The sequence below is a fragment of the Orcinus orca genome, chromosome 18 (genome assembly GCF_937001465.1).
Source record: "Orcinus orca chromosome 18, mOrcOrc1.1, whole genome shotgun sequence".
Classification (NCBI taxonomy): Eukaryota; Metazoa; Chordata; class Mammalia; order Artiodactyla; family Delphinidae; genus Orcinus; species Orcinus orca.
Genome location: NC_064576.1, coordinates 60,461,533 through 60,480,414, shown reverse-complemented (window position 1 = coordinate 60,480,414; position 18,882 = coordinate 60,461,533). Strand labels below are relative to the sequence as shown.

The 18,882-nt window shown below is 39.5% G+C and overlaps 1 protein-coding gene across 9 annotated transcripts in view; it reads left to right on the top strand.

The window, feature by feature from the left end:
- Positions 1 to 14,029, top strand: part of CAB39L (calcium binding protein 39 like) — a 100,304-nt gene extending 86,275 nt beyond the window's left edge. For all 9 annotated transcript variants that reach the window (XM_049701074.1, XM_033436859.2, XM_033436858.2 and 6 more), the window contains 2 exons: positions 3,936 to 4,079; positions 12,565 to 14,029. In XM_049701074.1, coding sequence (XP_049557031.1) covers positions 3,936 to 4,079; positions 12,565 to 12,744 — 324 coding nt within the window. In that variant the 3' untranslated portion in view covers positions 12,745 to 14,029. The remainder of the gene's footprint in view (positions 1 to 3,935; positions 4,080 to 12,564) is intronic.
- Positions 14,030 to 18,882: the final 4,853 nt, after the last annotated feature.

Genomic DNA, 18,882 nt, shown 5'->3' with positions numbered 1-18,882 from the left:
TGTGCGTGGTTTCACTGTATACTATGAAGCCTATAACATGAAACTAAAGAAGTAAAAAATATGAATTTTTTTCCTTTTACTTAGTATAGTATTGCTGTATAATGCTTTGTATTACTATGAAATGCAGCATTTTTCACTGTCAGTATTAATTAATAGATTAATATTTAATGGCTAAAAGATTCAGTGTTTTTGGCCAAATGATTTAACATAATTGATTGTTTCCAAAAAGTAGTGAAATTATATAAACAGAGCATAGATTGGGTAGAATTTATATATAGGCATCCCCATGTAATAAGAATTGAAGTGACTTAATCTGAACTTAACTCATAAATGTCACTTCAACAAATATTTATTGAATGTGTGTATGTATACAGATATAAAATTTTTTAAATGAAATTGCTCTGTTGCTATAAGACCTTTTGATATGTGTATGTGTGTATGCTTTGTATGTATTTTTGGCCACACCACACAGCATGCAGGATCTTAGTTCCCCAACCAGGGATCGAACCCATGCCCTCTGCAGTGAAAGCATGGAGTCTTAACCACTGGACCACCAGAGTTATATTATAATTATATTTTATTATAACATATAAAATATGTTATATTTTAAATAAATATATATCTACATAGAATCTATATTTACATAGATGCTACATATATACACATGTGTGTATATATATAAAGATATATGTGTGTGTGTATGCATATATATATATATATATATATATATATATATATATATATATATATACATACACACACACACATATATATCTTTAGAAGCTTCTTGTCAGCTTTACAACCCAGAATGTTTTTTGGTTTGTTTTTTTTTTTGAGAATCCGGGAGCCATCCTCCTGGAGTGTAAACATCTAGGAAGATAGCTCTCCTTCCTCTCTATCACAGGAAAATTTAACCTTGATGCTCCTCTCCAAGCTGTAACCATTTGCTTGTCAGAGAGATAAGAGAAGTTTTATTATTCTCCACATTAGTTGGATAAAAGCAATGAGGTAAAACAAATGGCTACTTCAATGGCCAGGTGAATTCAGGGTGAACTATGAAAGGGTGCACAGCAAATGGCGCTGTCTGGTCCTCTTATAGGGGACCAGTTATCTTTCATCTTGAGAGTATATATATGTACTGGATTGTAGCTGCTTGGTTGTATAAATAAGGTAGAATTTTATGTCTTCGTAATGCCTTTTTTGTAGATTACCTGCAGTGTTGTGCTCTGAATACGCGTATTCGATAATAAAACTGCTTTCTTTCTTTTCTACACTTTGTAGAGAGGATTCTGTGTTGCTTGGACTTTATTTCCCCAACAATATCCATACACCTCACACAGTTAGGTTATAAGGGATACAAACACTAGTAGCAATTGACACATGCCCTTATGGAGCTTATATTCTAAATAAGCTCATGAGTAACTCTGCACTGCAAGGCAAAGTGAGTACAACTAGGAGAAAACAAAGAGCACAGAGGCAAGAGAGGAAATTCAGCTGAGGAGAAGAGTTGAACTATAGAAACAGAAGGTAGAACGGTGGTTATGGGTGGGGGGCAGGGGGATGGGAGATGCTGGTCAAAAGGTACAAGCTTTCAGTTATAAGATGAATAAATTCTGAAGATCTAACATACAGCATGGTGACTATAGTTAATAATACTGTATTGTATACTTGAAAGTTGCTGAGAGTAGATCTTAAGCATTCCCACCACAAAAAGGAAAAGGGTAACTATGTGAGGCTATAGATGTGTTAATTAAATTGTATGTGGTAAATATTTCACAATGTATACACATATGAAATCTTCATGACGTACAATTTAAATGTACACAGTTTTGTCAGTTATACCTCAGTAAAGCTGGGAAAAATTTGGAGCAAGGGTAGTGAAGCCACAGAAGCAGAAGAATGAGAAAGAATAAGTGAGAGGGCAGAGGAAAGGATGCAGTAGAAATGACTCCAGTCACAGTGGGTTTTGAATGCCAGACTAAGGACTTCAATTTTTATCCCCAGTTCAAAGGAATCTAGATACTTGTTTGTTTATTCATTCATGTTATAAGTGGCATTAGTAACATGAATAAGGCTGATCATCAGGAAGATTCATTTGACATAATGTGCAGAATGGGTTGGATTGGGTGAAGACTGAAAAAGAGACCATTGTGTGTGCTGTTGCAGTAGTCCAGATGGAAGGTAGGAGGGTCTGAGTGAGTAAAAATGGAACGAAGGATGTTCAAGACATTTAAAAACAGAAGATTGGCAGATCTTAGATATAGATTTGGTATGAGGAGTAAAGGAAGGAAAAGAGCTGAGAAAGATTTCAACTCTCTTCCCCAGGGGACTAGCAGATCATGATGTCATTAACAAGGAGAAGAAAGGGAATTGGTTGTAGAGATGTTGAGTGTGATAGGCCAGCTAAGTGTTCAACCAGGGCTTGGGGTGGGGGGCGGGGAGTTAAAAATGTGGGTATAGAGTTTAGGAAGGAAATTAAAACAGAGATGTATAATAGATTTGGGAGACATCTTCCTGGATGTCATAGTTGAAGCCACGGGCATAGATGAGATTGTTGGGAGATAAAGAGATAAAATACAGCTTGGAAAATCCCTGCATGTATAGTGCCTAAAGGGAAGGGGAATCAGTAACAGGCAGCATAGGAACTCGCTTCAAGCGGTAAGAAAAGAGAAGAAAGCGGTGGCCTTGAAACCAGGAACAAAGAAAGTTTCCAGGAGAGTATCCAGTTAGCTTTAGATGCTGAGGAGAGATTAAGAAAGATGAAGACTACAAATTTACACAATTGCTATTGCATATGTTTGAGACTAACTGGTGACCATCTAACATCCAACACTGGTCATCATTAAGTATATCATATATAAAATTATGTTAAGGGTACATTTCAGCCACCTGGTTGCTGAAGCTTTAGGAATTGCTACCACTACAGTGAGAATAAAAGTTCAGCCATATGCTGCTAGGGGGTCTTCAACTATTCTCACTCTTGGTATTTTTATTTTGTTTTGAAGTGTATTAGCCTGTTTGGGCTGCTATAACAAAAATACCATAGACTGGATGCCTTAAACAACAAACATTTATTTCTCACAGTTCCGGGTGCTGGCAAGTCTGAGATCAAGGTGCCAGCAGCATTCCGGGATCTCTTTTATAAGAGCACCAAACCCACTCATGATGGCTCCACCCTCATGTCCTAGTCCCCTTCCAAAGGCCCCACCTCCTAATACCATCGCACTGTGGATTAGGATTTCAACATATAGATTTAGAGGGACGTAAACATCCAGTTCATAACATGGAGTAATGCTGCATTTTAGGAATTAATAATTTGTCACCAGAAAATGTTTTGCTTTACTTTTTTATAAAAACTTGCTGCACATATTAAATTTCATATGAATTCAGGGTCAGAGTTTTTTTCTGGCTCTATATCAGGTTTTGTAATAAAATTTAGGGAGAAGGTAAGAGTCACTTAATATAACCTGTTTTTCCAGCAAGCTACTAGAGTATATTTATTCAGATAAGGAAGGTATAATTGTTAAGTCAATTTTTTTATTCTTATCCTACCTCAACGCCTAAGGAGCAGTACATTACTGGGAAGCACATTAAAATAAGGGATGAAAATAATAAATTTATTTATGGCTAGCTCTTGATGAGGGCAGTAGAGAAAGCTTTTTTAAGCAGTTGCAATGACTGGCTTAAAAAAAAAAGATTCAGAAATGCATTAAGCACTGACTTTAGCAAAACTGTATGAAAAGTTTAAAAATAACTTAATAATAACTACAGCTTCCATGCCTATGCTTTAAGATGTACTTAAGGACTCTGAATTTTTTTCATATCAACATTCATAACTCACATTTATATTTTGTTTTCCGGTGTGAAGAAGTGGGATATATTTTGAATAAGATGACTCTCGGACAGATTCTACTTTGATTCTGTGTTTTTTGTAGCTGCTAGGTGAACTGATCCTGGACCGGCACAACTTTGCCATCATGACAAAGTACATCAGCAAGCCAGAGAACCTCAAACTGATGATGAACCTCCTCCGGGATAAAAGTCCCAACATCCAGTTTGAAGCCTTTCATGTCTTTAAGGTAAAGTGCAAGCTGCAGAAATAATGTGGGCATTTGTTTTCCAGTCGCAAATGGCAAACTCCCTACTGTGTACCCTCCTTTATACTTGAGAGAAAATTAAATAGGCAGTCTTTCTGTTTTGCATGACTTAGGTGAAATTTTAGAGTTATTTTAATGAATGCCCATTTGTTTCTAAAAGATTTGCTAACTAATCCATATCGTGACATATTTTCATTTTTTTCACTGAGAAAATAGGGGAATACTGTTTCCCAAAAGTTACTAAAATAATCAGTGATTGAGTTGAAGCCGAAAACCTGTGTCAGAATTTGAATGCTTTGCTTCTGCCTGAAGTGTTTCTTTGAACTTTAAGTGAAACCTAAAGAAACACTGAGTACTACTTGCTTTGTTACTTGCTTAGAAATATTTTAATTCATTTTGAAAGAAAAGTAGTCCATATAACACCTGCTTTTTCTTTCTAATATCTTTTCTTTGATGTAAGAGTAATAAAATCATCTCCTAGAAACTTTAAACAATAGATTTGTTTAAAGTAGGGTAGGTGGAAGAAATCTAATCTATAATCCCATACCCCTGACTTAACTATTGTAAAGATTTTAGTAAATTTTATTTTCCTGTGCACATATTTGAAGGTTTTTTCTGCAGCTGTATTTACATTGTACACACAATTGATACACTAATTTTATCACTCAATGCTATACCATAAGTGAACATTAATTCACTGTTGTTATATATAGTGTTTAAAAAGAGCCAGTAGTTTTATTGGCATTATAGTTTTCATTGGGTATACTTACTCTAGTTTACTTAAATATTCCGGTGTCATTTATATTTAGGTTATTTTCAATTTGTAGCTACAATGAGCATTTTATGTATTCAGCTAATTTTTTCCATATTTAGGATTATTTTCTTAGGATAGGTATCTAGAGTAGAATTAAGGATTCGGAGAGTTCCAGGCTTTTTTTTTTTTTTTGGCCTTTATAATGTATATTCAGTGATTGAATTTATAAGTCTATAAATGGGAGACATGGCAGTTTATAAGGTATGTAATTGTTGCTTTGAGAGGTAAAAAACAATTTTAGTCCATCTTTCAGCCACCACATCTTTATTGTCCAAAAGACCACTAGAGCAGTTCAAATTCCAAATTAATTTATGAATTCCATTTAATTACAATCAAAATCCCAGCAGAACTTTTCCTGGAACTTGACAAGCTGACTCTAAAATTTGTAAGGTAGAACGATGGCCTGGGATTATCTATGGCAATTTTCAAGGAAAACAAGGTAGGGAAATCCATCCTACCATATATTAAGACTTATTATGGATTTATAGTAAATGGAGACAATATTGTATTGGCATAGAGATAGATAAATAGAACAACAAAACAGAGTAAAAAGCCTAGAAATAAGCCTGTGCAAATATGAAATTTGATATTTCATAGTGGAGGGATTGTAAATCAGTGAAGAAAGGGTTACTGTTAATAAATGGTTCTAGGGTAATAGATTATTCATATAGAAAACCCTACTCTCCACTATATTCAGAAATAAATTCTGGTAAAGATCTACACTTGACAAGCAAAATTTTTTAACTTTTAATAGAGAAAATAGGAGACTTTTTATGATGTTGGGGATGGAAGAATTTTTAAAAAGAATTAAAAATCACAAAACATAATAGAAAATAAGTTTGACTACATTAAAATTTAACACTTCTTTTTGAAAAGACATCATAAACAAAGTGAAAAACAGGACAGAATGTGACACATGTAACTGGCATATCATTTAGAAAAAGACAAACAATTCAATAGAAAAATAGGCAAAGCATACAAGTTGGTAATTTACAGATGAGGAAACCTGATTGGTCAACAAATAGGTGAAGATGCTCATCTTAGTAGTAATTGTGGAAATGGCCATTAAAATATCAACGAGATATCACTTTACATTTTTCATATTGACAAAAATGTTTAAGTCTGACAACATCAAATTTTGGTAAGGTTGGAGGGCAGTAGGTCATACACTGTAAATTGGTACAAGCACTTGGGAGAGCAATTTAGCAAAATAAAGTACTGAAAGTGTCCATACTCTTCAGTCCTGAAATCTCATTTTCTGGCAATTTCCTAGGAACAATTTTGCTCACATGCATAAGGAATCCTGTACCAAAATGTTTATTGCAACATTGTTTCGCATGTTGTAAAATGGAAAAAAAAATGGGTATCTACAGGAGACTGGGAAAATAAATTGTGATGTATTCATACAATAGCATATAGTAATGGATTAAAATTAATAGAGTTATATGGATCAGTGTAGATAAGTATCAGAAACACTGAGTGGGATAAGCAAATGTTAAAAGGATGTTATTTATTTAAAGTTTAAAAACATGCAAAACAATGCTATGTATGGATTCAGACATATACAGTTATAGTCTAAAAACCTGCATGGGAATGATAAATACCAAATTCAGGATAGCAGTCACTTCAGGGGAGGAGTAGGAAAGAGAATGATATCATGAAGAAATGTCTAATAGCCTTTAATTATATCTGTAATGTTTTATTTTATTAAAATTCTGAAGGCAAGTTTGGCAAAAATGATAGAGCTCTATGGTGGGAACTTGAAATCTCATATGTTATTGCTGTGCTCTTCTCTGTGTTAGAATTATTTAATAAAGAATAAACACAAATTGGATGAGACAAAAATAGGCTCTTGTAGGACAGCAAAATGCCTGCAGAGTATAAAATGATAGGCCCTCTTAAGACCCTTGCCTTTTGACTGAGGAAATTATAGAAGGCTGTGTGTCTTGTCTTTCCAGCTCCCACAGAATTTTAATATATCATCCTAGATGAGAACATGCTTCATATAACTTGGTTCCAAAATGCAGTATTATGGAAGTATTCAGTGGGTGGCAAAATAGAAATAACCTACTTCCATCCTCTGAGATCAGAATTTGGATCATCTCATTATTGGACAGAATAGGTGCATTTAAAAAGAGTTGACTACTTGTTTACTTGTATGTGTATAAACTGGACTTACTCTGGACCCTAACTATGTTCGTTGCACTGAAGGGCAAACTGAATTGTTTACTTGCCAAAAATATTTTGTTATTTAGAAAAAGTAACAGCTGAGTCCTAGAGTTTTCTCACAGTTCTTTATTAATAGTCTTTTTCCCCAGGTACCTTTCATAAAGTACAGAAAATATGGAACACATGACTAAAAATGTCTTTGCCAGATTATTAGTGGCCAATTTTCATTAGCTTGCTTGAAAAGTTCAAGGACTTGAATGAGTTGCCATTTCATGTTTTCTCTGCTATTGGCGAACAGGATGGTATGATGGGAAAGGACTAGATGGAAGTCATGGAAGTCAAGAGACCTGGGTCTTTGTTGTGGCTCGGTTGCCACCAGTGACTTTGGGCAAATCCATCTGGATCTGCTTCCTCACTTGCAAAATGTTAAATTAAAATCAAAAGTCTAATTCTAAGATACTAGGTTCAGGAGACCTTTGTCTCTGTGATCCTGCCTCTTCCAGAGATATGGCCAACGTGAATTTAGGGATCAGCTATGAGCTGATCTTTCTTTCCTTTCCCTGTTAACATCCTTAATAGCAAAGGACCATGTTGCCACTGTCTTTCGAACCTAGAGGGTGGGGATGGCCAGTGCCTTTTGGCTCACCTCTCAGAGCTGCTCGAACTCAGGCATGGCCATTGCCGAAAATGGGTCTGAGTGTACTGCTCTGTTGCTCAGATCCTAGCAGTTGGCCACAATAGCCATTTCCATGAAAACAAGAAGCTCCACCCTAGCTTATTCCAAAATCCAAAGGCCAGCTTGACAATTCACCTGAAAAAGTATACAGAACAAGAATGGTTGTCCTCATGAAAGGTTCATCTCAAGCTTTGATTTCAGTGTCCCGGATGCCCCAAAGGAATTGTACATTAGAGCATTAGTCACCTCTAATCAGCAACTACCTTTAGAGGCAGCAGAGTTCAGAAGCCATAAAAAAATAAAAATAAGGAAAAAATTTAAACTTGAAAACAAATTGAACATTTTTTTAGGTCTGTTGTACAGTGTACGGATTCAGTAGAGTTGATCCAGTGATGCCTTGTCTGCAAATTCCACTACGTTTCACATTTATTTTGGATTCAAACAGAGAAGCTTAGTTTGTTCTATATATTTAATCTTCTAAAAAAATTTTTTGGGAATAAAGACTGTTATGAGTTATTGCTGTCGTTACCACAAATGCCAGACAGTTCCTAGCTAAAACTTCCCAGCAGCTCGCTTGTAAACTAATGGTAGCCAGAGGAGCCACACGTTTGGCTCCAGTATGTGATTTCCTAACATACTAGGTGTTCTGTAAACATCAGGCATTTTGTGTAACAATGTAAACGAGCCTGGGGTACTTTTTTTTAATAAGTAACAATTTTAATTTATGGTAGTAAAGTTCATATAACATAAAAATTCACCATTTTGACCATTTTAAAGTGTACAGTTCAGTGGCATTTTGAATTTACAGTGTTATACAACTGTTACTACTCTCTAGTTCCAGAACATTTTCATCCCCCCAAAAGGAAACTCTATACCCATTCAGCAACTACTCCTCGCTTTCTCTTACCCACAGCCCCTGGCAATCACTAACCTGCTTTCAGTCTTTGTGGATTCATCTGTTCTGGATATGTGATATAAATGAAATGATATAATGTGTGGCCTTTTGTGTCCAGTTTCTTCTATTAGCATAATGTTTTTAAAGTTCATCCATGTTGTAGCATGATCAGTAGTACTTCATTCATTTTTATGGCTGAATAATATTCCATTTTAAGGATATATCACAATTTGCTTATCCATTCATCAGCTGATGGACTTCTGGCTATTGTGAATAGTGCTGCTATGAATATTCATGTACAAGTTTTTGTTTGAACAAATGTTTTCAATTCTTTTGGTATATACCTAGGAACAGAATTGCTCAGTCTTATAGTAATCCAGTGTGTAACTTACTGAGGTACTACCAAACTGTTTTCCATAGAGGCTGCTCCATTTTACATTCCCACCAGCAGTGTACAGGGTTCTAATTTCTCCATTCCTCACTTGTTATTGTTAGTTTTTGTTTTTTTTTTAATTGTAGCTGGCCTAGTCTCATTGTGGTTTTGATTTGTGTTTCCCTAATGATCTAATGATGTTGAGGATTTTTTCACATGCTTATTAGCCATTTGTATATCTTCTTTGGAGAAATGTCAGGTCCTTTGCCCCTTTTTATTTTATTTTTTAATATTTATTTGTTTGTTTTGGCTGTGCCAGGTCTTAGTTGCAGCACACGGGATCTTCGTTGTGGCATGCAGGATCTTTAGTTGCGGCCTGTGAACTTCTTAGTTGTGGCATGCAAACTCTTAGTTGCAGCATGCATGCGGGATCTAGTTCCCCAACCAGGGATCAAACCCAGGCCCCCTGCATTGGGAGCGCGGAGACTTACCCACTGGACCACCGAGGAAGTCCCCCTTTGCCCCTTTTTAAAAAAGGTTGTTTGTCTTTTTGTTGTTGTGTTGTATGAGTTCTTTATATATTCTGGATACTAGATGCTGATCATATATATGATTTGCAAATATTTTCTTACATTCTGTATATTGTCTTTTCACGCTCTTGATAGTGTCCTGTGATACACACAATTTTTAAATTTTGATGAAGTTCAGTTTATCCATTTTTTTTGTTGTTGCTCATGCTTTTGATGTTGTAGCTAAGAAACCATTGCCAAATACAAGGTCATGAGGATGTACCCCTATATTTTCCTCTAAAAGTTTTATTAGCTCTTTTTTTTTTTGCGGTACGCAGGCCTCTCACTGTTGTGGCATCTCCCGTTGCGGAGCACAGGCTCCGGATGTGCAGGCTCAGCGGCCATGGCTCACGGGCCCAGCCGCTCCGCGGCATGTGGGATCTTCCCTGACCGGGGCACGAACCCGTGTCCCCTGCATTGGCAGGCGGACTCTCAACCATTGCGCCACCAGGGAAGCCCTATTAGCTCTTATATTTCGTTTTTTGATCAATTTTGAGTAAATTTTTGTTTATGGTGCAAGGTAAGGGTCCAACTTTATTTTTTTGCATGTGGATATCTAGTTGTCCCATGTTGAGTGTTTATTATTATTATTATTATTATGAAAAGGTGTTGGATTTTGTCAAATACTTTTTCTGAAATGATCATATGGTTTTCTTTCAATGTACTAATATGTCATCTTAGTTTCCTAGAGCTGCTATAAGAAAGTACCAAAGACTAAGTGTCCTAAAACTACAGAAAGTCACTGTCTCAGAGTTCTGGCAACTAGAAGTCCAAGATCAAGGTGTCAACAGGGTTGGTTCCTCTTGGAGCTTTCAGGGAAAATCTATGCCTCTCTCCTAGCTTCTGGTGGTTGCCAGCAATCCTTGACATTCCTTGCCTTATAGATGCATAACTCCAATCTCTGTGTCCATCTTCACATGGCATTTTCCTCTGCGTATCTCTGTGTGTTTCTGTGTCCAAAATTCCCTCTTCCTCTAAAGATACTAGTAATTGGATTCAGGCCCAAGCTAACTCAGTATGAACTGATCTTAATTTGATTACATCCTATTTCCAAATAAGGTCATGTTCACAGGTACCAAGGGTTAGGACTTGAACATTTATCTTTTTAGAGGATGCAGTTCAGTCTAGTACATGTGGTGTATTACATCGATTGATTTTATTATGTTGAGCCATGCTTGTATTTCTGGAGTAAGTCCCATTTAGTCATGGCAGGTAATCCTTTTAATATTATTCTGGACTTCGTTTGCTTGTATTTTGTTGAGGATTTTTGCATCTTTATTCATAAAGGACAGCGATCTGTAGTTTTCTTGTGATAGCTTTGTCTGGCTTTGGTATCAGGGTAATGCTGACTTCATAGAATGAGTTAGGAAGTATTCCCTTGTCTTTTATTTTTTGGATGAATTTGAAATGGATTGGTGTTAATTTTTCTTTAAAAGTTTGTAGAATTTACCAGTGAAATCATTTGGTCCTGGGCTTTTGTTGAGAGGTTTTTGGTTACTGATTCAACCTCCTTGTAGAAATAAAAAAGATTATAAGAGAATACTACAAATAACTGTACATCAATAAATTAGATAACCTAGGTGAAATGGACAAATCCCTAGAAATGCACAAACTACCAAACTGATATTAAAAAAAAAAAGAGAAAATCTGATTCATGAACTCTCATTTCACCTACACCATGAGCCCTTCCTGTTCCAAACTCAGAAATCTAATGTTATCTCCACCTCCTTTGAACCTCCACAACTTTTCATTTCCCTCTCATAGGTCCTTTACATCCTGGTGTAGTTTTTCCTTCCTCATGCTTGCTGGATTGGAGGAACCTTGAGGGTTCAACCTTGTAGCTCCCACTGTCTCCATAACCGATCACTGGCCACAGTGTGTTCGGAGTAGAGTTGTGCACTGTTGGAGGTTCAGGAAGAGGAGGCGGTGTGCAGAGGGGGCAGTGTGCAGAGGGGCTGGTGGTGAAGCACTCAGCCCTTCTGAGGAGGGGGGAGCCCAGAACATGAAACCAGAGAGCTATATAGCAGTCAACAGTTTTATGGATATTCTGGTCATGTCATTATATATATAGCATCTAACTAGGAAGTGTGTCCTTTGCAAAATACTGTACCAGTCAGCATTATAGTTTTTCTTTTTTTTAATATGCTTGGTTTTTTCTTTCTTTTTTTTTTTTTTTTTGGCCACACCTCACAGCATGTGGGATCTTAGTTCCCCAGCCAGGGATGGAACCCACGCCCCCTGCAGTGAAAGCACAGAGTCTTAACCACTGGACCACCAGGGAAGTCCCAGCATTATAGTTTTGAGTTATTGTGTCTTGTTATTACAGTTGTCACTGTCTTTTATAGTACAGCTGAGTTATTAGTCCAGGATCATGGTTTCAACTAGCAGTACACATAAGAATCTTTGTGGAACTTTATAAAAATACAGAGAGACAGACCTCCCCTCTAGATCTACTGAACTGGAGTCTCTGGGAGGTGGGACCTAGGCAGTTATAAATTTTAAAGCTCCACATACATAAGAAAATAATAACATTGGTGACCTCCAGGGAGAGGAGGTGAGAGGGGGACTTTTCACATTTGTCCTTTTTGAATTTTGAGCCAGATGAATATATTAAGTATATTCAATATATTATATATATTGAATATTTATATATATATGGTTTTATATTTATATATTATCTATTTCATTATATAGAATTATATGTATTTATTTAATTTTATAATCACATATTTAGTTATAATGGTAATTTTAAATATATGATTACATATATAATTTAAATATATTGAATATATTTGTATATTCTCTGTAGAAAATGGATATGAATGGGGAATGACTCATTTTCCTCAATAAGGAAGTATAATCTGGGGCTTTCTGTATTTTACTAACACATGTAACAAATGAGACACAGGTGGGATCCGTGTTTTCCCTGATGTGCATTCCTTGTCCTAGGTATTTCTTTCTCATGTTTCAGGTGTTTGTGGCCAGTCCTCACAAAGCACAGCCTATTGTGGAGATTCTACTAAAAAACCAACCCAAACTCATCGAGTTTCTGAGCAGCTTCCAAAAAGAAAGGACGGACGATGAGCAGTTCACCGATGAGAAGAACTACTTGATTAAACAGATTCGAGACTTGAAGAAAACGGCGCCTTGAAGTCTCACCCAGTTTCCTGCCACCGTCACTGTCTCATTTGTTCAGTTTGTACAAAAAGTGTCATTTCAAAAAGTAGTCATTCTTGGGAAGGCTTTGGAGGTGGCTATTTTTTTCTCAATTCATTGTTCAGGGTAGATGGAATATAAATGTCTGAAAGAAAAAAATTAATTTAGAAATATATATTTATCTTAATTGAGTCTGTGATTATTTATGTGAAATCAGAGCCATTGTTTTAGACATTCATAGAAGCAATTTTAACCCTTTCTTGATGAAGGGCAACAAGGCTGTGGGCTTGCAGACCTGAGCCCTCAGTCACCACGAGCCACCAAGTAGTAGGAGCCCAAAGAATGGGCGTCACTGAGTCCTCGAAGAGGATTAAATTCTTAGAGAACTGGGCATGGGGGCAAGACGCACAAAACTGTTTTGCCCATCTGTACTTGAACAAACAAATTTCTCAAGGTACCAAGACAATAAGATCCATGTTTTCAGTCATTACGTATTCTGTTCCCTGCCTATATCTTTTAACTGTAATCATTCATTCCTAACTTCCTAGGGAATTGATGCCCACCTTTCTGCTTACTGCCCCACATTCCACCCCAATGGATCTCCTCAGCATGACCAACTCATGGTACACACACAGACACACACACTCCTCCACTCTGACCAGGTTAGCATGGGACCAACTAAGTCCAAACAGGATGGACTAACAAGAGTCATGGGCGTAGAGCACCCACAGGGTAGGACCTGCTTACTTGAGAACTTGGAACAGATGGGTAAGAACCACAGCTCTAGCGAAAGTCACTGCTGTTTCCCACAGACTTCTGTCGGGTTAGTGAATGTTTGGAATATTTCATTCATACTTCTCATTATGGGAAAAAAGTTTTGTGGTGAAAGTGTGTTTTAGAGTAGGAATCATTGCATTGAGATGCCTAGCGTGTGCAAAACCATGGGTCCAGAGGGTTGCACAGGCCTTTATAAATAAGGGAACGTTGCCGTTGGAAGCGCAAATGATTAAATGCATGAAAAAAATCCTCAAAGGACTAAAAATTTTCTCCACTTTATTTTCTAATAAGCTGTCGTTCTAATTTCACATCAAAATCCTCAGTGAAAAGGTAGAAAACTTATAAAAATGTTGGTCTCAAATACTCTCTTGCATACTAGGATGGTTAAGGAATTAATTTGTGTTTTTTTAAAAAGGCCATGGTTTGTTTTCAGACATCAAGTGTATAAAACGGTATTTTAAGCGCTATTTACAAGACATTAAAGGTACAATTGTTAATCTGTATTTTTTTCATAATTCTGTTTCCAAATCATGAGTTATGGCTTCCATAGGAATCTTCACTTTTTACAACATTGGGTACTGTGTTCTTCAACCAGATATTTCTCCACCCAGAGAGGGAAAGATCCCTCTCCAGGATCAGTGCCCTTGTAGATGTAGCATCTGAAGAATCACCTGGTGCGGTTTCATCCTTCTTGGCTGTGTCTTTCCGTGTCCAGCGTCAGATCCTGAGGCAGATGCTGCAGGGCCTGCGGGACCTTCTTGCAGCAGCTCTGGTCAGTGCCGGGCCGTCTGATGACCTTCATTCTTCAGTCACTGAGGTCAGATTATTTTTATAACATTCCCTGACAGTCCATAATCTCTTCAAATTTGACTTTTCTGATTTTATTTGTTTAAGAGAGATGAGTGTAAATATTTCTTTAAAAAAAGAAGGCGGCGCAATAATGACCATTGGAAATGTATTTCATTGCTTAAATACTGTTCCACACATCATGGGACACATCTTTTCAGTTGGAAAGCAAGGTCTTGTTATAATTCTTTTTTTTTTTTTTTTTTTTTTTTTTTTAGCAGTATGCAGGCCTCTCACTGCTGTGGCCTCTCCCGTTGCGGAGCACAGGCTCCAGACACGCAGGCTCAGCGGCCATGGCTCACGGGCCCAGCCGCTCTGCGGCATGTGGGATCCTCCCGGACCGGGGCACGAACCCGTGTCCCCTGCATCTGCAGGCGGACTCTCAACCACTGCGCCACCAGGGAAGCCCCTATAATTCTTTTTTGATAAATAAAACATATTTTATTTCCTCTGAGCTTGAATTAGCTCGTTCCTAGCAATCCCTTATCCTAGCTTAGTACCTCACAAACAAAACTAGTCTAAAAGGCAATAAATGAAGTAGCTGGGATTTTGCTGTGATACAAATTTGTAGATTATTAACGTGAAAGAGGGAGCAAGAAGCTCACAGTTAAAATATGTTTGCATAAAAGTCACTGTAAATATTGTGAGAATTGGGTTTTGAAAAGGTCATATTTAATAAGCTATTTCAAAAGCACACATTTAAATAAAGACTGACTAAATGAAAAGGTGCCACATATTCCTTGGTCGGTTTCATTCCTCTGCATGTCCCGCCTCTCTGTTCTTGTCACTGCTCCAAACAGGGAAAGCCCCAGGCGGAGGGCACCCCAGGCTGCCCAGAGGCCCCACGCCCACTTCCCCTGTCCTTGGCTGTTCCATCCTCCCAGTGAGGCTCACTGCCATTGACCAAGGGCCGCCTGTCAGGCAGTATAGAAACACCTCACGTTATTGATTGATGCTTCACCACAGCCAGAGTCATTCCCATTTTATATTTGAAGAAACTGAGGCTCTGAGCAGTTTATCCCAGACAATGTGGACTAGACTTGGGGTACAAAGCCACGGTGGCCGGAGGCCAAACTCCTGCTCTTATTCATTTTTTCATCCTCAAGGCTGTGAACGAGGGGAGGTCCTGGGAGTGGGGAATTATGTCGTGCCCTCCCCCACTGCTGCCTGGGAGGCTCCCGGGGGTGAAGGTCCTAGAATGAAGCCAGGATGGATTGAAATCATAATGTTCTTGGACGAGGCTCTGGGTAAAGTCAGGCATCTGCCCAAATGTTGGGATTATTACCCTGGGCGAAAAGGCCGAGGGGCACTCAGCCTTTGAGCAAGCGTTCTAACTGCCAGCCCTGTGGGTTCTCATCCTGGAGGGCTCTGGGGAGCAGTATATGCTGAGGAAGGGCAGCAAGCTTTCCAAAGCCTCTGTTGCCAGCCACACTGGTTGGTCTGTGTGAGACGCAGCTGCTCTGAGCCATAGTGCCGTCTGGAAGCTACACAGGACTTGAAAGTGATTGTAATAAAGTGAAGGAAAATGAAATTCAAAAATCACTAGGATTTTTTTTTTAAATATGAAAAGATAGTTGTTTCAAAATAGGTTTACAGATCTTTCTAGTCTACTATACTAGAGGAAATTAAGATTTATATCTTACTTTTTTTTCTGTTTTATCCAAAAGAATATTGTACATATGGCACGTACATCTTTTCCTGCGTGTTTTTTCAGGAAGGTTTTGGCTATTTTAATGAGGGCCCATAGTTAGATAAAGGCTGGAAACAAAAAGAGACCTGGAAAAGCTAGACTTAGTCTTTCTAAGAAGATTGAAAAGACAGAAGATGGCTGTGAACAAGGATGTGATTTTGTTTTTGACATACAGAAAGTGCTGTTATGTGACTACCGTAATTAAAGCAAAGTATGACAAAATGATCAGCCTGGCCAGCACTAAGCCTCTTCAGAGACCCTGTCGTGTCACTCTTCACTTTATGGAGGAGAGCACTGGATCGCAGAAAGGGTGAGTAACTTATCCAGGTCAAACAGCTGGCAGCAGAGCCAGGATTGAGGGCCAGTCTGAGTCCATGTCTTCGGAGACTAGGCTGCATGTCTGGGCCGCCTCCCGCCAGGCCTGCTCTTTGACTCCACCCCAGGGGCAGACACTTCGTTCATCATGGCCCCCAAGGAAAGGAGGAAATATTGCATTCCACCTAAAGATAACTCAATAGAAAGATTTCAAAAGCTAGTTTCATTTCAGGGGGTAACTTTGCTTCATGTGGTTGTCTGGTGTTGGAAGATCAAATTAGACCTCTGCATGGGATAAGGGATTCGATCTTGAATTTCTGTATCATTTTGAGCAATCTTTTGACTCTACACAGGTGTTAATTCCAAACCACTCTTCTGCATATGCTTCTGTTTTCCTGACTTACTTCTGCAGTTGGACATAATATCAGCTTAGATTCCTGATAGATTGGTTGCTGCCCAGCCAGCCGTGCCTCCATTTCAGATTCCTCAGCGGCCCAGCACCACGGGGCTACCACAAGGCAGACGTTCTGATGCATGTACAAACGATCCTGTTGAGATCACCAAGTCCCTCATCACTCCCTCCCAGGAGGAAGGTGTACAATTACCAATACCCTGAAAGTCACAGAACCATACAAAAAGTCCCAGTCCCTTTACCATCAATTAACTCAATATCAATTGTAATTTAATCACTGCCCTGTGAGCCATCTATGTTATGTGAAAGCTGTGATCACAGGGGCCTTTTGGAAGAACATGTTGTTGTAATATACATTAATAATTTATCCATTAGCGAAGGTTGAAAAAATGAGTTCCCCTCATTTTAGTTCTGAAATTTAAAGCCTAGATAAAGCAACCAAAATCTTTATTTATTCAACCAACATTCATTGAACTCACTCTCTGTGCCCGTCAGGGGTTGATCCACAGAGTTACTGTAGGGGGTTACTGTAGGGGTCAGACCTATGTGCTGTGGGGGCTGGGTAAGTGGCCTTCATAAGCCTGGCCCCTGCGTCTGGCACTGGGCCTGAGTCAGCAGGGAAGGGAAGATAGATTGAAGTGGGCACCCATGAGGACAGCTGGAATCCATGGATATGATCTGGAACCCACACTGCCTTCCCGGCCTCCCAGCCTCCACCTCCAACGCCGTGGCTGACTGTAAGACCGCACAACTCACTGTACAGCTCCCCCAGCTGAGCCCAGATTTGGAGCAGCTGACGGAGGAGGGGCAGGGAGGCTGGGGCCCCAGCGGCAGGGTGAGCCAGCAGGCCTGAGGCAATGTCCTGAGCTGTGATGGCCTGACCTTCCCGGGGAAAGTGTGGCTGCCACCTCATTTCCACTTGCAGCTGCCAGCTTTTTCTTGACCCCAGCCCTAATTCATCACCATGCAGGAGAGGAGACTGGGAACGTGTTCCAGCTAAACGGACACATCCCAAGCCCACCACTTATGTGTTGCACTGGAGGAGGTGTTTCCACATCCTCTTAATGTCTTTCCCCCCTTGAAGACCTCTGGCCGTTTTTTCCTCTTAAGCGACATGAGAGGTTTGTGCGGTGTCAATGGACCCATGTAGACATTGGGGACAGCCACGCCTGGACTCAATCCCAGCTCCACTACAAGTGTTTGATCTTGAGAATCACTGACCTTCGGTTTCCTACCTGTAAAATGAGGCAAAAAGAGGAGCTGCCTCACAGGGAATCAATGAGGTAAAGTCTGTGATGTGCCGGCCCGGGGGACGCTCCCATGTTGAACTCCCTCAGCTACCCTGCGGGGCTCACAGCCAGTGGGAGAGGGAATTCCACTCCAGTGTGGGATCTGGGCGAAAGGGGCCATGGGCATGAAGCATGTGTGGCCAGAGACAGGTGTGTGCCCTGAGTGTTGGGCGTGTGGACACGTGGAGGGAACCGGGAGGAGAGCCTTCAATGCCACCCAAAGGGTCTCGGGCCACCATGGAGGCAGCTGGCCTTTCAGCAGGAAGTGACATGCATCCTGCCTGTCAGAGCACGGTCGGTCAGGAGGAGAGTGGCCTGGCATGGGGAGCACTGAGTGAGGGGATGCAAGACAGTGAGGACCCCCTAAGAACATCTATGGCCGAGCTGGTGCCTGCTCTGAGAAGGCCCTGTTCTAGGTGCTTCACAAATACTAAACTCAAACCTTAGAACCACCTGTGAGGCACGTGCTCTTATTATCCTGACTTTACAAGTGTGGAAACCGAGGTGCAGAGGGTCACCGGCCTGATTGTCCACTGAGCCCATGGTGGGGCAGGATTCAAACCTAGGGCTCAGAGGCAGGAGCTTTAGAACCTGTGAGATACTTAGGACTTAACACTGACTGGGCTTAGTTCCACAATACATGCACCCCAATGTTCATTGCAGCACTAGTTACAATAGCCGGGACACATCACTTTTAAAAGATCAGGGCGAGTGTGGACTCAGGGCCACTGTGCCTAGGCTTCTCTGCTCTCCATCAAAGAACTTCCACCTTCCTTTAGTGGCCCCTCTCACTTTTGCCCCCAG